Source organism: Urtica dioica, chromosome 1, assembly GCF_054948205.1.
Source record: "Urtica dioica subsp. dioica isolate 48M chromosome 1, U.dioica_male_clone48M_v1_H2, whole genome shotgun sequence".
NCBI lineage: Eukaryota > Viridiplantae > Streptophyta > Magnoliopsida > Rosales > Urticaceae > Urtica > Urtica dioica.
In genome coordinates, this window is record NC_142756.1 from 9,007,182 (window position 1) to 9,031,213 (window position 24,032).

The 24,032-nt window shown below is 36.3% G+C and overlaps 1 protein-coding gene across 1 annotated transcript; it reads left to right on the forward strand.

The window, feature by feature from the left end:
- The first annotated feature begins 11,940 nt into the window (after positions 1-11,940).
- LOC149407049 (uncharacterized) lies at positions 11,941-12,705 on the forward strand. Its single transcript, XM_089618336.1, has 2 exons — positions 11,941-12,273; positions 12,346-12,705. Exons 1-2 carry the CDS (start codon positions 11,941-11,943, stop codon positions 12,703-12,705), a joined length of 693 nt encoding a protein of 230 aa, XP_089474462.1.
- Positions 12,706-24,032: the final 11,327 nt, after the last annotated feature.

Genomic DNA, 24,032 nt, shown 5'->3' on the forward strand with positions numbered 1-24,032 from the left:
GAACGGCGTCCTTACCTGACCAGACTTTCTCATTGCATGACCAAACCAGACTTCTGAGCAGCTTCCTTGTGCTTGGTAGCAGGGACAGTGGCTCGATCGCGGGACATTGGCTAGATCGCGGGACAAAGGGTCTGAAAAAAAACTAATACACACACCCGCAGAGTTAGGCAACACACACACGCACATCACATAAACACACACCCGCAGACTTAGGCAACACACACACACACATCATAAAAATATTATCCAAAAAATTGAATCAAACCATCATCACCACTGTAACAATTTAAAATATGCTTATCTAAGTATTGCAAGAAAGCCTACATATGTGTGTGTGTGTGTGTGTGTGTGTGTGTGTGTGTGTGTGTGTGTGTGTGTGTGTGTGTGTGTGTGTGTGTGTGTAAGAGATGGGTAGAAAGATGCAAAAGGCTAAGAACCCGTTGCTGCAAATTTATAGATCTAGATACTTTTATTGAATCAAAGAGAACTCAGATTCAATAACCTAGTTCTTGGAGATGCACAAAACAGGGAAATTAAGCCCTTAAAGAACTGACCTAAACTCAGACCATATTTCACGTGCAAGAACCTTCTACAGGACCGAACGAGGGAAGTAATAGTCTCAAAATACTCTTCTCTGTATTATGATTCAAGTACAAACTCTAATCACCCTAGAAACCAAAAATTGGAATTGAAATAAAATGTGGATAAATAGATTACCGATTTCTCTGTTCTGAACTAGACCAGGCACCTGTTGACCTAGAAGAAAAGCCACATGAGAGTTAAAAGTAGAACATTAAAATCATAACAATCCAGAACAAAGAATTGAAAGATACACATCTCATAAATCTAGAAAGATAACTCCAATGGAAACAATAACTCCAATCAAAATCACTGCGAAATCGGAAACCGATCCGCGATTTTTCTTCTCACCTGCCAATAGTATTGTCAACGTCAAAGCCAAAGCCTTTTTCGGTTCTCCCAGCTCTATGCATTTTAGCTAGTCTCCTCCCAAGAACAGACTAACACAAAGAGGTCGGTTTTAATTTAATTTTTTTTTTCCATACAAGACATGAATTGCTCGAAAAATTGTTTATCTTCATACCTTGAATGGTCTCGGGACGCGAATGGATTTGGTTTCGTACATGGCGTTCAATCCCAACGCTTCTCTTTCAAACATCGAAGGTCTGATACCCCTATAACAATTTCATGTTTCATACATCTAGAATGAAGACGGCTATACCTGCATATTCAAAAAAGAAGAATGGTTTTAAAGTTTTAAGTTTTAAGCTATGAAATAACAACACATCGACTATATACTAATAAAAAAAAGCCATAATCAAAACAGAAGATTATTACAGTAAAGTTTAAAGTAGAAGAAGAATTACAATTATGTACCTGATCTCCTCCCGAACCTTCAGCAAAACTGGACTCTTCAGTGTACACATCATCGTAAAGGACTTTCCATAAATATCACAGCAACTGAGTAACAAAATTTTATAAAGATTATTGGAAATAACAGAGTTAGTACCAAAAACAAGCCAATTCGAGTCTCAAATTAACATGAAATCCACGGAGTACAACAGAGGAACAAAAGCCCCAATTCCAGAGTTTTAAAACCCTAATTTTTATAGAGAATTAGGAAAAAAAATATTTGAATCCTCACCTGACCACATGAATCACCCTTTCTTCTTGGCGGAAACACTCGCTGGAACTTTGAAATCGAAAGTAAAAGAGAAACAGAGAATCAAATTAACCCTAGATTTTCTAGGAGAAAATCGAAAAATCAGACGAAATAATATTATCATCTTCATCACCTTCTCCGGTCACGCGACAAGATGGTGAAGGCGCGGCGAAGAGGAGGCGATGGTTGCCAGCGACTCTGGGTGAAAGAGAGATACGAGATGAGAGAAAGCATCTGAATGTTATGTTTGTGATTCATATTTCTTGGTTAGGATTTGGAGGACTGAATGAGGTATTTGAGAGGGGAGGTCGGAGGTGAGGATTGTAGTTCTGTAGATCGGAGGTGAGTGTATACGAAGAGATGGAGAGAGAGAAACATTTTTTTGTTAGAGAAGGAGAGAGAGAAACATTGAGAGAGAGAGATATACGAAGATGAAAGAGAGGGAAAGTGTACTTGGTCATTTCTTCTTAATTTTCATATTGGTGGGAAACCAATTTTGTTACGGGAAATTTCTCACTTACACTCAAATACTAAAATTTTGTTAATTTTTTATATTTTAAGTATTACAACTCCTTCTTTATCTTTGACTGTAGTGTAAATGTGCCAAAATTTTGTGGGAAATTTCCCTCCATTTAAAAATGGTGAAATTTTGGTCATTTTTAATTTTTTGAGTATTACCACTACTTTTCTATATTAGCTGTAGAGAAAAATAGACCATTCTCTACAGCTTTATATTCGACTGGAGTCTAATATAGGCCTAAAAAAAGGTGACCGTAGTCTGTATTGAAAGACTCCATTAAAAGGCTAAACTGGAGTTAAAAAAAAAAAAACTGTAGTTGTATCCCATATTTCTGGTAGTGTGTTGTACTTTCAAAGTGGTATCTGAGAATCTCGATCGTAACATCCCAACCCTTGATACTTGTGAGCTTCTTTGAATCATTTATCATACTTGGGGATAGGGGCTATATGGGGACCAGCGGGTGTACGGGTCCCCATTGCCTTGACGATTAATTTTTTTTTATATATATAATTTATAAATTGAAATTTCGTCGTGGAAATTCAAGCTTAGTAAAAAAATTGTGTTTATCCAATTTTGTTGTGGAGTGTTTACACAAGAACTCGTATATGAATGATTCCCCGAGTTTGGAAGAACAATAAAAGTTCCGAGTTGAAGTAATCTTGAGCATTATCGATGTGCACTACTTAGATTGGATATTGAACTGGGTTAGAATTATTTTGTGGATTTTTTTTTAAGAGGTCTCTAGTTTCTTATTTGTGTTTCATTAAGTAGACCCAATTAAGTCTTATGTGTTTATCTACAAAAGTAGAAACCAACAAATTCCTGTAATATTTTCAACTCTAGAGGGACCCTAGATATCACTATGAATCATAGAAAATGGTTGAGATTGAGTATATGGTTTAGGTTTTAGCAAATTCACACATATCACACTGAATTGAAAAGACATCTTTATCAATAAAGAGAGATGGAAATAATTGTTTGAGATATAAAGAAAGTTGGATGTCCTAAGTAAAAGTGATTCATCATGATTCTTTGTGTGAGGTGATGGACGGACTTGCAAGAGTTGGAGAAATGGTCATTTTGCATTGGTGATGGGGAAGATATGTTGTCTTGAGGGTGTAGAGTACGTCATGCATAGAGCTCAACATTTCCAATCATTTTCTCCGAATCATGATCCTGAAACACACAGGAGTGAGCATCAAATATAGTTTGGCAACGGGAATCTTCACTAATCGTGTGGACATAGAGGAGGTTGCAATGTAGTGTGAGATGAAGAACACCCATTCAAGTTTTATGATTTTTGTTACATGAGCTGTTCCTATACCAACAACTTTCGATTTCGACCAATCTGCAATGATCACTGATATATCTTTATCACATAGTGTAAAATTGATGAAGAGATGTCGATTAGCAGTCATGTGATCAGAAGCCCCGAAGTAAACATCCATGATGAATCAGAGTTCATGTTGGCATAGAGAGCTTGGGATATAGTACCTCGTTGAGCAATGTTTATGGAGGTCTTACTTCCGAGCTGGACTTGCTTGACGATTTTCTGGAGAAGGGCGAACAGATCATTGCTGAAGGTTGTTGTGGTCTTTGAGGCAGAGCTCGATGTCGATGTTCAAGAAGAATTCTCGTTTGAATTCGGGTCCTTGGTGTAGCGAGTTGACTTCCAGTCTTTTGGCTTTACATGAATCTTCAAGCACATTCTCGATTGTGGCCCGGTCGTTTGCAATGATCACAATATGGTCGAACTGAAATATTGCATGACCGATAACTCGCCTTGTCATAGGTCGTGAAGAGTACTTTCAGTCTCGAATAGTTTTGACGCGTCTTCCGAGATTCAGAAGATTTCTCTTGCGGCCTCCCAAATTTTTGCAGCGGTCGCGTAAAGAAGAATATTTTCCCCAATTAGGGTTCATTGAGTTTATGAGCCAGAATATCACCATGTTGTTCTCGGCCTTCCATCCTTTTTATGTCAGATCTTTACTCTTTGGAGTCTTCGTCACGCCGGTGAGGTAGTCATCTTTGCTTTGCCCGAAAATGTACATGAGCACAGATTGAGCCCACCAAAGATAGTTGTAGCCATTTAGTTTGTGACTCGTGACATGCTGGGAGAATCGATCGAGGTTTGATAGAGTGGCTACATATATTAGCTACAACTAAAACTAAATGGCATCATCCACAAACTAAGTGGCCATTTAGTTTGTGACTCATTTAGTTTATATATGTTAGCATTATTGGGTATTTGAAGTTTTAGTTGTAGCCTATATATGTAGCCATTTAGTTGTAGCCAATATTTGAAGTTTTTTTAATTTCAAATACCCAATAATGCTAACATATATAAACTAATATATGCATTGAGTATTATATCATTTAGGCGTAGTAAAATACAACGAAGCACTATTTTTCTTTTAATAAATCTCGTAGATTTGAAGATCAATTATGTTTAATTATTTTAATTTATATTCCTTATATTATGAGGTATTACATATTAAGCGTACTGATTATTCAAATTTTATTTTGAATTTTTGAACGGTTCCTTCGTTATGGTTTTCTTCATTCTTTTCTTCCTATTCACTTTCTCACTAAAGGTCTGCTAGCTTTATATTGGGTGTGTTTGGCACAGCTTATTTTAGGCTGTTTTTGTTTTTACAAAAAACTAAACCGTCTCTTAGTGTTTGGTGAAACAGTTTGTAAAAAAAATTTCAAAAACGATTTCTAAAATTGTACGTGAGAGTTAAAAGCCAAGAATCTTAGCTTTTTCAAAAAACGGTTTAGCCTCCTCATACACAATTACGTTTTTATCCTCATATATCTTCAAAAATCGTTTAAGCCTCCTAAAATCTCTCTAACCTATCGTACACTGAGTTATACAAACCTAGTCGCAAGAAGAAAACGTAAACAAATATACTAAAATATCTCAACAGAAATCTCAACAAACTCGTGTATAAATAATTTGAATTAACACATCGCTTATTGCGACTTCAGAAAATACGAGTTTCATTTACAAAATCAAACTTGTACAAACCGCATCTACCACTCCTAATCAGTCTCAGAATATCTCCCACAACCTGGAAAGAACAGAATCAAGGTTAGTATTTCTAAACAAACTCAATAGACGTTTTACTAATTCTAATCTGCAAAAGACATTGTGACCATCAAATTAACAGAATCAAGGTCATATAACTTATCAAATTAACACTTACATAGTAATAAAAAAAAACCTCTCTCTCTGGTAGACGCCGTGACCATCAAAACTGATTAACTTAACCTGTGTGTGAAGGTTTCTCCATCTTGATTAGGGCTTTATCACGAAAAACTGATTACAATTAGATTTTGTAGACAGATATATATCACATATGTCATGCGCACAAGAATATGAGATTTACAGGGAAAAAAAAATATTTAAAAAAAAAAAAATCAACATCGGCAAACATATCCAAGACAACCCATGTCCTCTTCCGATACTCCGACGCCGATCTCAAGGTCGAAACAAAAACAATCAGCTCAAAACCCCAAACCAGAAACCTTAGATCTCAAAATCCCCAAACAAAAAAATCAACTCAACTGATTTGAAGAAATAATTGATCAGCTTACCTCGATTGCGAGCTCTGACCGCCGATTCATACATCGAAAAACATATCCAAGACAACCCATGTCCTCTTCCGATACTCCGACGCCGATCTCAAGGTCGAAACAAAAACAATCAGCTCACTAGGACAAAATACGTTATCCGGTGCGACGAATCACTACTACAAACATTACATTTTAAGACATCGAAATGGTGACTTAAAAAACATTCAAAGTCGTACCAGAAAACCCGTCGCACCTAAAAGTTTATTAGGTTGCGACATTAGGTGCGACAGCGTCGCACCGGATAACCCGTCGCAGAAGGTATCGGGTGCGACATGTCGCACCTAATAAGTACACCTTTAGGTGCGACACTTTCAGGTGCGACATGTCGCACCTAACATCGCACCTATTTTCCTGCCAAATTTTATAAAATTGGCGGGTAAATACATATCGGGTGCGACAATGTCGCACCGAATATGTTCACGCCATGGTATTCGGTGCGACAATGTCGCACCGAATATGTTTGTTAAATTAAAAAAAAATACAAAATTAAAAAAGTAAATTAAAATTCATTTAAAATTAAATAAAAATTAATTAACAAAATTCTAAATGAATTAGAAATAATATTCTGAAAATAGAATTCTTTATTAAAAATACAAATTCTTTCCAAAAAAAGCGAAAAAAATGAATTCCTATTTTTTTTTCTTATGAAACTTATCGATGGTAGAATTTCCTCTACCGAATAAGTTGCCAGAACTTCGAGAACCGCTTCCGCGTCCTCGTCCACCGCTGCCTGACGCGCTGCCGCTCGTTCCGCCGCTTCCGTAAGGACGGTCTCGCAAGTAATCCATAGAACCAGGCGTAGAACCCGGCGTGGAACCTGGCGTCTGCTGATCCGTCCCACCTGGTTGCGATGCAGGCGGAGGTTGAGGAGTCGTGGGAGGCTGGTTGTGCTGCTGGCTGAGGAAGGTGATCTGTTGCCGCATCACTTGCAGCTCGGCTTGTTGGGCATCCATCTGAGCTCGCATCTCGGCAACCAATGGATCGGTCTGAGATGACGAACTTGACGAGCCTCCATCTAGCGTTTGGGCAACACCCAACGATGACCTTGGGATCGAAGGCCCTAAACCGACTTCCCAGTCTCTGGGCACTCCCAAAACATCGCGCATCGCGTACATCTCCGCATCTTCTTGGGAGATCACGATGTTTTGCTCCTCCGCTTGCCGCAAAATATCTATCGTCTGGGCGGTGACTTGATCCTTCAAAATAAAAACACAAAAAACTTATCAGATAAGAAGAAATAAAGTAATTAAATATAGTAAATAAAAAAAATTAACTTACGTATTGCGTCTTCGTGAAGTCCGTCGTCCACGATCCCTTAGCGTCCTGGTGTTTTTCTAACCATATCGCTAAAGCCGAGCCTATACTCCCATCTTCCCTTCGCTGTAATTTTTCAACATTAAAATATGTATCACATGTATATTGCATATTAATATTAAGAGACTTACGTTCCTCGAGCGATGGCCAAAAAAACTAAGCGACCCTTGTCTCGCCTTCGTCTTCTTCATCTTCGAATTTTCCCGGTTGCGGAGAGATTTCGCCTGCAAGACATAAATTCGTTAAGTTTAATTTTAAGAAATTCGAATAACCATCGGAAGTTCAACTCATACCTTATGCTCCGGCGAGTCGAACGTCTCTATTGCTTTCAACATGGCTTCCTGGTTGTAGCCATCGGGAGTTTCATTTTTAGCGAGATCCTTACTCCCGCAAAATGTCTTGAAGAAGAGCTGCGACAACCTCGACTTCTGGCCACGGCGCATCCTCTTCGCATCGCGAATGATAGCCATATCAATCTCGTTGCGAATAGGATCTGCAGGCACAAGCTCGCCACTCTCGGGATGTTCATAAACGAAGTTATACTCGTTATGAATCGAGTTCATAAGAGCCGCCACACTCTGCGCAGGCACATGATTCCTGTCTGGAGGTCGACTGGAATGGTACTCTTGATCAGGTTTCATAATCGGTTTTGGAACGTCCCGATCAACGGATTTTGCTCCCTGACGTCTTGGTAGAACGCCTGCGCAGTCTGATCGTAGCGAACTGTGTTCGCTCCAGGGGTCCCAACACGAGCTCTCGCAGAAACGACGCCAGTCGTTGGTCCCCGCTTCTTCCTCGGCATCTGCGGGGGGTCACGCTCTCCTCCCGATGGGTCCTGACCTGAAGTAGACATCCTGCAAAATGAATTGTAGTTAGTATTTTTAATTACTATGTAATTACTATTCGACGACTACGGTTATTACATGGTGTTAGTCATTCATCGTTGTCACTCGATGTAATGTTAGTATCGACATCAACATCGTCTCCCTAAAAAACGGCAAGCGCCTCATCTTCTTCATCCACTTCTTCATCATCTTCAACGACATTAACAAGCTCGGCCGTAGCAGTTTCGTGTCGATGATTAAGACGGTCGATATTTGACAATTCTATTGTCAATGGAATCGATGCTGAAGTGGTCGGATCAACTTCAGGAATGTCCCATATCCCACGTTGATTGCATTCCTGAACGATTTCCCATTCGCGACCCTTAACGAGATCTTGGATGTAAAACACTTGCTTCGCTTGAGTCGCGAGTATAAACGGCTCTTCTGTAAACCACTCTTTGGCGGTGTACGAACTCGTTGCTCCGGTGGTTTTATCAACGTGCACTATACGTCCTGCATTGTACTTGTCACCATACCATATGCATTTGAACAGTACGACACGACAGTTATGTGTATAGTTCAGCACGATTACGTCTTCCATTCGACCGTAAAAGTTGAAGTCGTTCAGGGGCACACAAACACCGCTATTCTGGGTGATTCGTTGGTTATCACGACGACGAGTGATGCACTTCACGCCATTCACAAAACAACTCGGATACTGATGAGCAATTTGCATAGATCCCGTAGACAATGCGTAAAGTTCTTCAGACACGTCGGAACCACTAACTTTCATGTCATAAATCTGGAATATGCAAATTAAGATGATGTCATTAGCAATTTTAGTAGCAATTTTAGTATGCTTTCAGCAAATGAATCCTTTCGGTTTACCTTTTTCGCAAACCAAATTTTGAATTCTTTTCTGTGCATTGCTTCGAGATCAGAATCTGCAGTTCCCGCTTCAGAGTTATTTTGTATAAGTTCCAAATGCTCACTGTTAATATTACGTAATTAGATGTAAATCAATGAGCTAGATTATGTACATATTTCGCTTCAGAGTCTGCTTGCAACGCGGATAAACTCGTTAACCCCTGTTTTATATTGTAAACTCAACCGATTGTTCTCGGTAATCCAGTCCCTACTTGGATTTGACATTCTTCTGAATGAGACGGGAAATTGGGAGATAAAACTGAATTGTTAGAATTCATTTGGTAAGAATGAATTATTAGGAAATTGAGAGGTAAAATTGAGAGTGAATCGTTAATATTTGAAATTTAGAGTGAATTATTATGAAATTGAGAGTGATGAATTGTTAGGAAATTGATAGTGGATCGTTAATATTTGAAAGATTCGAGAGCGAATTTGTAAGAATGAAAGAGAAATTGTGATTGACATGTATTAATTTTGAAAAATGGTTAGAATTCGTTAATATATACAAATTCACTACTGATTTCATTAACGAGTTAACCAATTTCGACAAATTAGTTAATTCGTTAAAATATATTATCAAAAGAGTTAATTTTCTTGACAAATACATTTTATTCTACCGAAAATTCGGCAGAGTTTCCCTTAAAATATTGACTAACCAAAATCTGCAATTAAAAAAAAACACATATATAACCAACCAAGACTATCTTATTAACATACTAAATACTAAATTGAACCTCCGTAGCTCCATTGCAATAAATTTTCAATAAGTTTAAATTAAATTTAACATGTTACTAATTAATTTTAAAATATATTCATATATATTACTAATTAATCTAACTAAAAAAGTATTAAATTAATTAATTAACCAAATTTTCAACAAATTGCAATCAACTTAAACAAATCATGTTACAATTACATTAAATTACACTAAACACGTTACTAATTAATTTAATATATTACTTTTAACTTAATTAATCTAATCTCACATTATTAAAAAAAAATTGACTATTACTATATGCTACTATTTTCATCAAAGTTATATTATCATTTAATCTAACATGTTACTATTTTCATATATATTACTAATTAATCTAACTAAACATGTTACTAATTAATTAATTAATTAAACGTGTTAACATCTAATCAAAGTTATGAAATAATCTAAAAATATTAAATAATCTATAAATATTAATAATTACAAATAACTAACCTTTTTCCTAGGCGACGACGAGGCACTGAGACGACGGGGCTGCGAGTGACCAAGCTGCGGCGACGGCTGGGCCGAGGGTGGGCCGGGGGCTGGGCCGAGGGCTGTTGTGCGTGAGCGAGGGCTGAGGCCGTTCGAGGTGATGGTCCTGCGGCGGCGCTCCGACCTGCAGAGTATTGTTATTCATTCTTAATAATAGAAAAAGAATTAAATATTGTTTTGGGGGCTCGAGGAACGTATCATTACCCACGGATTTGGGGGCTCGAAGTTCAACGGGACAAGTGGTGGTTGAGGAGACTCGGTTTTCGTCCGAGAGAGGACGAACGGGTGTGCGAACGGAGTCGGGGCTCTCGGTTTTCGTTCTCGGTGGTGTTCGAGGAGGGAGCGAGGTGGTGAAGTACCGGGGAGCAAGGCCGGAGCGGTGTACGAGGTGAGGACTAGTTCGCCGGAGGATGTTCGGGTGGGTCGGGCCGGGTCGGAGAGAGACAGAGTGTGATTGACGGAGAGAGGGTGAGACAAAGAGAGAGAGAGAGTGAGGCGTACCTGGAGGACGGCGAGATTCACGGCGGAGGGGACGCAAGTTGCCGGAGAAAGGCCGAGTGGAGGCTGGTCGGAGAGAGAGAGAGAGTGAGATTGAGAGAGAGGGTTTGAAACTCGGGTAAGGAAGAAGGAGTCTCGGGTATTTATAATACCCTAAACCTATTGGGTGCGACACTGTCGCACCTAATACACATATTCGGTGCGACATGTCGCACCCCATGTCGCACCGGATATGAAATCCGAAACCCAAAAAATTTAGGGGGAATATGGCTGACAACTTCGAATTTTAAAACTATTGGGTGCGACAACCGTCGCACCTATTAGTATTAGGTGCGACAATGTCGCACCTAATGGCAGTAGGTGCGACAAAAACATATCCGTTGCGACAGTGTCGCACCGGATACCACTTAAAATTAGCGAAATTTTTTATCATCTGGTAGAGTATCCGGTGCGACAAGTCGCACCTAATATTAGCTTAGGTGCGACTTTTAGGTGCGACATGTCGCACCTAATGCCCTTCCGCACCCAATATGTTAATTTGTAGTAGTGGCTCAAAACCCCAAACCAGAAACCCTAGATCTCAAAACCCCCAAACAAAAAAATCAGCTCAACTGATTTGATGTAATAACTTGAACTTACCTCGATCGCGAGCTCTGGCCGCCGAATTCGTTTCCCCGGCGTTGTGTGCCTCACGCTCGGTCGCTCGCTCGCTCTCTCTCTCTCTCTCTCTCTCTCTCTCGGTCGCTCTCGGTCGCTCTCTCTCTCTCTCTCTTAAAAAATATCGCGAGTCTGTCGGCAAGAGAAAGGGTTGAGAGAGAAGAATTAAGACTAAATGAAAACCCTGAAAAAAAAATATACGGTTTATTTTTTTATCTAGTCAATAGAAAAGTTCAAAAATATTTGTGATCCCATACTTTACAATAGAAAATATTTAGTAGTAGATAACAAATCACTTAAGACAGAATTTTATATGTTCATTTAAAATTAATTTTATCAGCTGCCATTCATTTTTTTTAAGGTTAGAACTCCTGAAAAATGTCTATTTATAAATATCAAGTTATAATTTACAATCTATTTATAGACTAGGCTTTTGTATTCCCTCAACAAAGTAGATCAATTGTCGATAGGTTTTATAGGGCTCGGGTTGTTTCAAATAAAATATTATATTCAATATTTTTTTTATAAAACATTACAAAAATTTATGTTATATAGTATAAATAATTCATTTATTATATATTATTTTGTTGTTATAGTAAAACCATATTTTGAATTATATGTATATTTGTAGATGACTGAAAATCAAGATACACGACCTCGAACAAAAGCAGTATGGGATAATGATGCGGTTGAAATCTTATGCGACGTATGTATTGCGGAGATTGAAGCTGGAAATCGACTGGGAACAAGCTTCACCAAAGTTGGATGGGAGAATATGGTGAAAAATATTTCCGAGAAAACACAGAGGGGATACGATAAAGCTCAATTGAAAAATAAGCTGGAGTTACTGAAAGGTGAATGGAAACTCTGGAAGCAATTGATCGGAAAAGAAACTGGCCTTGGATGGAATGATAACAATAATACTGTTGACGCAAGTGAAGAGTGGTGGCGTGGTAAAATAAAGGTTTGTATCGAAAATCAAATCAATTTACAAACTTAAAATTTATATTATAACTAAGATACCACTTTTTTGTAGGAGAATAAAAAATTCGAAAAATTTCGCAAAGAAGGCATTTCTCCCGATTTCGAAGATAAACAGGATACGATGTTCAAGGATATAGTTGCAACTGGAGCGTATGCATTTTCTTCTACAACTAACCCTCGCCATTACGGTGGTAGTGAGGCATTTCCTAGTGCTGACAACTTAGAAGACAGAAGTGATGAATCGGAGGATCCTGTATGTCAGCCGAATCCTCAAAAGAGTTTGAATAACAACAACAAAAATCCCCTAGACATCAATATTTTTCCAAAGTTTAAAAAGACTGGTGGACGGAGCAAAGTTAGTGGAGCGGCTAAATTATCTTCTCAAATCGAGCGTCTTGTGAAGGCAACATAAGAGCGTAGTGACACCGTATACGTAGTACGCAAAGAGATGCCTGGTACTAGTATCGCTGAAGTAATGGAAGTTGTTTTGTCACTGCCTGGTATTGTAATCGGAGATCCAACGTGGCTTTTTGCGACCAAACTATTTCAGAGTCGCGAGAAGAGAGAGATGTTTGCAACGATGAAAGATCCACATATTCAAAGTTGTTGGCTCACTTACGAGTATGGTCTACTTTATGGCTCTAATCCAGGAGGAGCTCCAAATATTTCGCGCGTTTGAATTTTTAATCAATTGTATTAAATAAGTGTTCTTATATGAGAACTACATTCATTGTTTTGCATTTTTTTTGTTTATTTTGTTTTACTATAATAATCAAACAATACGAGAATGTTAGTCTCGTTTATATTCCTTGGTTACTTTTTTGTTTTTGTAGTATAAATAATGTTTACATCGAATGTTATTTAGTCTTATGTTATCACATATTCGTTTTCAGGAACAAATGGATATCACATCAGACAATGAGTTCTACATTGTTGCCAAAAAGGAACATAACGAACACGGTGTTCTTATACGGAAAATTGTTCATTTGATGCAAATTTATTATGATACATACATACATAAAGTTCCTTGTATGGATTAAAAAAAAACGGGGCATATTTTTCTTCAAGAGATATTGAGGGGAAACAGAATTCGGTGCCAACGACTGTTCAGAATGGAAAAAGAGGTTTTCACAAGTTTGTGCAATAACTTGGAAACAAGTTACGGTTTCAAAGGTTCAAGACATATGACTGCATTGGAGATTTTAGGAATGACTCTAATGATTCTAGGACATGGTCTAGGAAACCGGTTAGTGCAAGAGATGTTTCAACATTCTCGTGAGACGATAAGTCGATATTTTTCGGAGACGTTGGATATATTATGTCTCATGGGAGCCGATGTCATAAAACCTGCTGATCCAGAATTTAAGAGTACTCCCAAAGAAATAGCAAACGATCCAAGATATATGCCACATTTTAAGGTATTATACTCATATTTTTGTTATTTATTTTCATCGATACTCTGTATAAATTAATTGAGATATTTGTTTTTTTTTTAAGGATTGCATTGGTGCTATAGATGGTGTTCATGTTTCAGCTTCTTTACCTCAAGCAGATCAAATACCGTTTATCGGTAGAAAGAAGATTCATACTCAAAATGTTATGGCTGTACGTGATTTCAATATGAAATTCACTTTTGCGTATGCTGGTTGGGAAGGTAGCGCTCATGATTCAAGGGTATTATCTGCCGCTCTTCGTGATACTGAGATTAACTTTCCAAAACCTAACTAGTGAAATGGATAATCAATACAGAAATCTCGTATTCTCTCTCCTTTTTTTTGGACTAATTGCCTTTAGGTAGATAAGACTTTGACATGCAAGTGGAAAAGGCCTTGGTTATGTATAACAAATTTTCCTTTTGTGTGTTTATATTTAGTAGTAAAACTACGTACTTGATAAGGCGTTTCTCATGCATTAGTGCTATGATCAACTCATCGCCAACAAATCGCAAATTACTCTCTCTTCACCAAGCAAAGCGTTCATTGAACAATATATTGTATCAAATTCATACTAATGCGATTACACCGTGAGGTCCAAGTAAACGAAACCCTAACTAGGTTACAAATTAGGGCTAGCAATTGAGCAGAGAGTGGATGGACAACCAGTGAGAGCCTCGAACTCGTTCATGACGCTGAGATTGTCGAAATCCACAGTTTTGGTGATGTTGTTGATCGCAATCCGAGCCGCTTCTCTTAGGCGTTTGACCTTCGCTGGATCTTTCTTCGGATCTTCCTCTTTTTTCTTTGACTCTCTCTCCTTCTTCTCGATCTCCATTCTCCGACGCAAGATATCGGGTCTTCGAGACTGACTCGTCTCTTGCAGCCACTTGAACTCTGAGAAATCGGCTTTTCTTCTTTGAACTGACCTCTGATCACCCATTCTTGTTTCTGAAATCGCTTCTCGATTGACTGCTTCTCTCACTCTCTTTCTTTGAACTTCCGATAGAGTTTGTTGAGCCTTGACAATCAGATTGGCGTAGTGTAATTTCATCGCTGAGACTCTTTCCTCTCTCGAACCCTCCTCACAATCACTAACGTTGATGGCCATTGCTAAACTTTATTTGAACCAGACGCTACACTACACTCTCACGCTCTGATCAACTTGGACGACAAAAGATAGATCATACCACTAGCTACTTCTCAATGATCATATATATATGACCGAGTAAGAGTGACTTTCCTAGTATTTCCCTTTCTTTTCCTATTCCGACTATGATCACGAAAACTTGTCAACACCTGACACGTGCATAATATTTCTGCGATTTTATTTTATTTTATTTATAAAATTAGAATATATTAGAGATATATCCTGATATATCCCTCTATTTTTTTTTTTCTTCCTTGTAATTCAAGTAAATATATCGCTAAGGATGTAGACTAAAAATACTAGACCGGTACATATTTTTGTTATGTTATATTATTTTACTATTAGGAATACACATCTTGGACTTTCATAATATATTAATTTGATTTTTTTTTCGTAATTCAATTTCTTAATCTACATTTAGATATTTACCCTTAATTTAGATTCGTCAGATATACTTTTAATTTTGACCTTAACTGATTAAGTAGTCTGTTTTCAAATTTATATAAAAATTATTGTAGTTTTTTTCATTGGAAACATAACGTCAGCTATACATTATTTCTGTAATTTTTCATTTGTTAAACCTGCAATTTTATCGTCCAAAGTAGATGTGATAAAGTCATTTGAAAAATTATTAAACAATTCTTTAACGATTCATTTGAAAAATGTTATCAAGTTATTTTTAATGAGACTTTTGTTTATTAATGTAAACACCATATTTTTAAGAAAAATTAGTCGAACTAAGCCTCCTGAAATGTTGAAATTGTAATATAGCCAACGTTTCGTCCAAATTTTCACTCTAGCAAAAAATGATGACGTGTCTTAATTATGTATGATGTTAATTACTATAATATCCTCTACTATAATTTGCTTACAAAACTTGTAGCCCACGTTTGATCAACAAAAATTTTCGAAGTTAATACACGTGTATAAATTTAGAATTTTAAAAAAAATTCTATATTTGGCAAAATTTGTTATTGAGCGTTTTCTTATTTCTTTCTAATTTTTTGTTAATCTCCGCTGCTTTGTTAATTTCTGTTAATTATGATAAATTTACATATGTGCATGTAGAGGTCGATGGTGTTATCAATTGATATTTCTTTCATTTCCTTTAATACGCATTTAATACGGTGTTATTCACAAGCCGATCAAATTTTCAATACGAATTCTCGAAGTTAATACACGTGTATATATTTAGAATTTTTTAAAAAAAATTCTATATTTGGCAAATTTGTTTATTGAGCATTTATTTCTTTATAATTTTTTGTTAATCTCCACTGTTTTGTTAATTTCCGTTTATTTTATACACGATAAACTTCGGCTGACTGAAATGTTGGCTAGTATTTGGTTTCTATGATTTATGTTACATAAAGGTATTTTCGATATTTTCTAACCGTTTATTTCTGTAAATGGCTAGATTACAAAATTTACCAGACGTTGGCTAACGTTGTCATTTTTTTTTTTCTGGTATCATTGGGTAGTTGTGGCGATTAATCCTGCTGAAGGATATCTGTACTTTTAGATCTTTGCGGAAAAGTTTAAAAATACTCGCTTGTTAGTAATAGTTAATGATTTTACTATGAGTAATAAGTTTAAAAATACTCAGATGTTAGTAATAGTTAATGATTTTACCACACATCTAATAGTTATATGAAATAGGTTTGTGTAATAGGCCGAAATGCTGCAGCAAATCGCCTAGCCATTAGCCTTAAATAGTCTAGAATATTTTATACAGTTTGCCTACATAAAAGGCAATTGTAACAATGAAATGGACAATCAATACCCGGACCAATGGGAATTCGCCAACGATGAGTTTCTTCGCGGGCAAAGGCACCTCTTGAAGAACATCCACCGCCGAAAGCTGATCCACAGCCACTCTTTGACCGGCCAAGGAAACCATTTGACCGATGAAGAGCGACACGAATACGAGGCCGAGATCTCGAGGCTGAGGCTCGACCGTGACGCCCTCCGGTCGGAGCTCCGAAGGCAGGACGATCTCGACCATCGGTTCCGCGAGATCGAGCTCCGACAGACCCGCTTGATGGCCCGTCTCCGGGCTCCTCCGTGGGCCCGGGCAGGGAAAGAAGAGGAGGGTTTCGAGGCCGGGCTTTTCCTCGTCCCAAGACCGGGTCGAGAGGATCGAGTCGTGCTTGGAGCTTCTCGACGGGCTTCTCGTCGAGGCCCAACAAGAATCCGTGCCTGCAGAGATTATTAGGCCTCACTCTCCGGTGTCGCGATTATCGTCCCCGGATTCGTACGACGTCATCAATTCTCCGCCGCGCTTGCCTTGCGTCGCTTTATTCCCGTTCTCCATCGATGTTAATTCGAGCTCGCAGCAGTTTTGTTACATGTTTGAATAGCAGATTAAGAAATCGATTTTTAGCCATGTTTTTTTTTTTAGAAGTTGATTAATTTTTTTGAAGGCACGATTAAATATTTTGAAAATCGTGTACATTGTCCTGAAAAAAAAAGAGTTTTTGTAAGTTATATTTTTTTTTATTATTTGTGTGTTTTTTGAAACTCGATTAACAAAACTGAAAGCATGATGGAATTCGTTTTGAAACTGTTTGATATAAAAAGTGCATTAAAAAACAGTAGATAAAAATGTAGACACTTAGATTAATTATTTTGAAATTCTGGAAAATTGATTCACAAACATAACGACCAGAATTTTAAAAATTAAGAAATTATGATGAAAATCAAAACAGACAATTTCAAACTTAATTGATGGGTCGAAATTGAGTTTATGAGCTAAAAAAATTGATAAAGTTATGTACGAATTTCAAAATAAAATAATATGTACCCAAACATGAAGGGGGTATATATTAGTATTTTATACTATGTAGTTATGCAATAGCCTACAAAACTTTGGCTATTTTACTAAAAATATTAATATAAATTGACTACTTCATGCACAAATTCCTTTGAAAAATTACACAATTCATAAAAAAAATGATATTTTCTTTTTAATGACATTTTTTTAAACATTCATGACAATTATTTGTCTACGTCATCTAACCACTTATATTTATTTTTATACACAATGATGAATAAGGTGGCAAATAATACACATGTTATTATAAGACAATTATGTGAGTAGCTCAAAAGCTCACTTTTTTTTTTTTTTTTTTTTTTTTTTTTTAAATCCAAAGTTTCTTTTTATTAAGAAAAATAGTCAACCAGACCGAAGTTAACTGCTTTAGTTCATTTAATTTACTTCGATTTAGTGGATTATTTTCTTAATGAAATAAAATTTTGGCTAAAATCTTAAAAAAAATGAAGAGATTGACTAATTACAACGAATTCTTCTATTATTATTAACAAAAATATATTTAAATATCCTATATAGCATATGTTGCACTTTACAAATTTTTTAAACCTCATGAAATAGCCAAATTTATGTTGTCATTATTGTTGTCATAAACATTGCTCGCATATTTTGGTATTTCACTAATTATAGATAAACTTTCACTATTTTATAGATCGGTTAATTTCAGGTGACTATTTAATTATAATAATCAAAGAGACCAAGAAACGTGAGTAGCCAATTTGGCTATAAGAGAATGAGCTAGCTGTTTGATTCCTGGTCAAATATGAATTATGTCGTGGAATTTTGAGTAAGTTTGTACTTTTAACATTTGTAAATTTATTTTGTTTAATTATCTTAGTTTTCACATGATTAATCATAAAATCAGTATTTTCAGGTATCACAGGGTAGTTGTGCCGATTGATCCTAGATGTGTATTTTTTAGATCATCGGGGTAAAGGCGTGCACCAAGATTTAAGAATCGTAATGAATAGGTGATGAGTGATAAAATTAAATAAAATACTCACATGTTAGTAATAATAAATTATTTTAGTATTGCACATCTAATCTGTTACAAGACTCAATATCATGATGTTGGGCGTTTGCACTATATGAGATAGGGTTGTGTAACAGGGCCGAAATGGTGAAGCTAGTTTGGTCCAAGGGTTAAAATCTCGCGCGAGATGGGGGTATATCGCGCGAGATATTGCAAAAATGAAAGCTGCGAGAAGGGTATGAGTTTATCTCGTGAGTTGTAGCATTTCTCACGAAATCTCGCGCTATTCCTCGCATCTCTCTCAATCTCGTGAGATATCTTCATTTTTCGTCCAATATATGTTCATTTTTGCTCAAATCTTGCCGTTTTCCGTCATTTTATGCGGGATAAGTGTTCAGGTGTTATTTTAATGTTTTTAGTTGATTTTTGAATGGATTTTCTGCCCGATTTAGACTTTAGATGTTGATTTTTGGATGGTTTTTAATGAAATTATGATGTACGAAGAAGAAGACATAGATTTTTGATCTTTGAGTATTTGTTCACTTGATTTTATATGGATATTTTATAATCCGAATTTATGTAGTTATTTGAATAATTACATGATATTGTTAATGTTGATGTTGTTTTAAAATGAGTTTTTTTTATCCGAATTTAATTATTTATTTTGTTGATTTAGATGTATTTTGTAATAATTAATTTGATCTAAATGTGTATTGATTTGTAGTCCATTAGAATTCTATGTGTGAAATGTTGAAAATTTTATTTTAAAATTTAATTTTTTGTGTATCCTAAATTTAAATAAAATTTAATTAAAAAATTGTTTAAATACCCGTGGAATACTCTTTTTTAGACGGTATATCCCGCGGAATGTAGTTTACCACACGGTACGAGATACACCGAACGTTCATCAAATACCACTGAATACCACGGTATGAGACGAAATACCCTCAAAATTAAAAGTGCGGTACGACCGCGAGATGCGAGATTTTAATCCTTGGTTTGGTCTAGTTGTAATATCTCACACGTACTTCGACGGAAAAATTCTTAATTCAAAATTCATGGACTGCATAAATGCATGTCCCTTTTACAGGTGAATGATTTATCCTCTTTCAGATTAATAATTTTAAATCTTATAATCTTGATTAATAATATCATCTACGCTTGCACTGCTAATATATTATATAATCTTGATTAATTGTATCACTTATCATAAAAAAAAAAAAAAACGAAATGCTGCAGCAAATCGTCTGACAAAAGTAAGCACATCCATTAGCCTTAAGAGGTCTAGAATATTGGATAGAATTATATATATATAAAGTGGATCAATATAGAAATCTTGTATTCTCTTTATTTTTATTTTTATTTGGGCTATCTGCCTTTGACATGCAAGTGGAATAGGGGCCTTGGTTATGTATAACAAGTTTTCCTTTTGTGTATATATTTAGTAGTATAACTACGTACTTAATATATAGGCGCTGCTCATGCATTAGTGTCATCACTCATCGCCAACAAATCACAAATTAGTTTCTCTTCATCAAGCCAAGCCAAGCGTTCATTGAACAATAGAGAAATTGCATCCGTTATCACTATTTGATAAAAAAAAAAATTCAATTTTTCACCAAAAACTTAATTTAGTAAAAAATATTATTAAATCATTTGTACAAATACAATTTCATCCCCGATATGATGTCAACAATTGACATCTATTGTTGACATAAATGTCAACAATTTACATATATAGTTGACATTTGTAAGCTTTTGGTGGGAAATTGAAAAAATAAAACTTATCAAATGGTGTTAATGGATGCAATTTCTCTTGAACAATATTGTATCGAATTCATACCAATGGGATGATGTCCTAAATGTTTTTTTAGAACTTACAGCAGAGGCCATCCAATCAAAATAGTTTGCCGGTGGCCTTGGGTGGTGCGGTTGGTGCACAGGCTCACCTCCTCGCGCCCATCTCCACGCCACCGCTCACCCGCATGTTGCCAAGTAGTATCTTATCAGCTCCTCATCCATCGGGTGGAACCGGAACCCCAGAGGAAGCCCATGCCCATTCACCATCACACTCTGTGTCTCCACATATTATATACACCTGCATTCAATGCGGCAGTATTGCGTGCGGCTAAGAAGGGCATGAATAATGGGGTCAATTTATAATTCAATTTTTCACCAAAAACATAATTTAGTAAAAAATATTATTAAATATATGTTAATAGGCATTCGTCTAGCAGTGAACATTAAAGAATTAGAAAAAGCAATTATAGGGGAAATTACATTGTCAATATATAGTTCATTGGTCAAAGTTTCCAATCTAATTATCCAGAGAAACTCCTAGCTCGTAAGACAAACATAAGTTGACTCACTTTCTTGATTTTGACTTCGTTGATGGTACTTACGTAAATCGGAATTGTTGTTTAAATAATTACAAAAGAAAAGAGCAACAATTAATAATCAGTGAACTGTCATGGTAACATCTGATTGTATTTCAAGAAACATATAAACAATTACATCTTGTGAGATCGAAGTACTAACGAAACCTAGCTAGATATGGTTTACAATTAGGGCTTGAAATTGAGCAAAGAGTGGATGGGCAACCAGTGAGATCCTCGAACTCCTTCATGACACTGAGACTGTCGAAATCCACAGTTTTGTTGATGTTGTTGATCGCAATCCGAGCCGCTTCCCTTAGGCGTTTGACCTTCGCTGGATCTTTCTTCGGATCTTCCTCTTTTTTCTTTGACTCTCTCTCCTTCTTCTCGATCTCCATTCTCCGACGCAAGATATCGGGTCTTCGAGACTGACTCGTCTCTTGCAGCCACTTGAACTCTGAGAAATCGGCTTTTCTTCTTCGAACTGACCTCTGATCACCCATTCTTGTTTCTGAAATCACTTCTCGATTGACTGTTTCACTCACTCTCTTTGTTTGAACTTCCGATAGAGTTTGTTGAGCCTTGACAATCAGATTGGCGTAGCGTAATTTCATCGCTGAGACTCTTTCCTCTCTCGAACCCTCCTCACAATCACTAACGTTGATGGCCATTGCTAAACTTTATTTGAACCAGACGCTACACTACACTCTTACGTACGCTCTGATCAATTTGGACGACAAAAGATAGATCACACCACTAGCTAATGATCATATATATATGACCGAGTAAGAGTGACTTTCCTAGTATTGCCCTTTCTTTTCCTATTCCGACTATGATCACGAAAACTTGTCAACACCTGACACGTGCATAATATTTGTGCGATTTTATTTTATTTTATTTTATTTATAAAATTAGAATATATTAGAGATATATCCCTCTATTTTTTTTTTCTTCCTTGTAATTCAAGTAAATATATCGCTAAGGATGTAGACTAAAAATACTAGACTGGTACATATTTTTGTTATGTTATATTATTTTACTATTAGGAATACACATCTTGGACTTTCATAATATATTAATTTAATTTTTTTTCGTAATTCAATTTCTTAATCTAAATTTAGATATTTACCCTTAATTTAGATTCGTCAGATATACTTTTAATTTTGACCCTAACTGATTAAGTAGTCTGTTTTCAAATTTATATAAAAATTATTATAGTTTTTTTCATTGGAACATAACGTCAGCTATACATTATTTCTGTAATTTTTCATTTGTTAAACCTGCAATTTTATCGTCCAAGTAGATGTGATAAAGTCATTTGAAAAATTATTAAAAAATTCTTTAATAATTCATTTGAAAAATGTTATCAACTTATTTTTAATGGGACTTTTGTTTATTAATGTAAACATCATATTTTTAAGAAAAATTAGTCGAATTAAGCTACCTGAAATGTTGAAATTGTAATATAGCCAACGTTTCGTTCAAATTTTCACTCTAGCAAAAAATGATGACGTCTCTTAATTATGTAAGATGTTAATTACTATAATATCATCTACTAGAATTTGCTTACAAAACTTGTAGCCCACGTTTGATCAACCAAAATTTTCGAAGTTAATACACGTGCATATATTTAGAATTTAAAAAAAAATTATGTATTTGGCAAAATTTGTTATTGAGCGTTTTCTTATTTCATTCTAATTTTTTGTTAATCTCCGCTGCTTTGTTAATTTATGTTAATTATGGTAAATTTACATATTTACATGTAGAGGTCGATGGTGTTCTCAATTTATATTTCTTTCCTTTCCTTTAATACGCATTTAATACGGTACTGTTATTCACAAGCCGATCAAATTTTCAATACGAATTTTCGAAGTTAATACACGTGTATATATTTAGAATTTTTTTAAAAAAAAGAGGAAATGGCGGCACAAGTGCCCAAAGTTATCGGGTTTTTACACTTATGTATCCAAACTTTTTTTTTCGCGGCATAAGTGTCCAAAGTCACTTCTCGGTTACACTGTTGGTGTTTTGGACGTCAAATGTAAACGGCGAGCCACGTGTCTTAGTAAATGGCGGCACAAGTGCCCAAAGTTATCGGGTTTTTTTTTTGCAGGTCGAGCAGGACGACTTCCCGGAAGACCCGAACCACCACGAGTCCGGCGGTGGCGGCACGGAAATCGAAGCCCCGTCGTTCTTCCCTCCTCTCATGGACTCATCGGCGGCGGACGCGAAAAGAGCCCAGCAATGGCAGAACACTATAATGGGCGTGGGGCAGCGGTTTAGCGGGGTCCACGAGTTCCGCGAGACGCTGCGAAAGTACGCGATCGCCCAACAGTTCGCGTTCCGGTACAAGAAGAACGACAGCCACCGCGTGACGGTCAAGTGCAAATCGGAGGGTTGCCCGTGGAGAATCCACGCGTCGCGTCTCTCGACGACTCAGCTAATCTGCATCAAGAAGATGAACCCGGGTCACACTTGCGACAGTAGTACAAAATATAGCATCAGGTGCGACTTTTTTCGCACCTGAAAGTGCAAAAGTCACACCTGAAAGTACTTTCAGGTGCGACTTTAGATGCGACAAAGTCGCACCCGAATAATCCTCTTGATTATCAGGTGCGAAAAGTCGCACCTGAAAGTGTCTTGATTATCAGGTGCGACTAGTCGCACCTGAAAGTCTTGATTATCAGGTGCGACTAGTCGCACCTGATGCTCTTTATCTTTTAAAAAAAAATTAATATGCTGATTATATATTAATTTTAACCTAAACTTAATTTTAACCTTAACTAATTTTAACATAAACTTAATTTTAACCTAAACTAATTTTAACCTAAACTTAATTTTAACCTAAAATAATTTTAACCTAAACTTAATTTTAACCTAAACTAATTTTAACCTAAACTTAATTTTAACCTAAACTAATTTTAACCTAAACTTAATTTTAACCTAAACTAATTTTAACCTAAACTAATTTTAACCTAAAC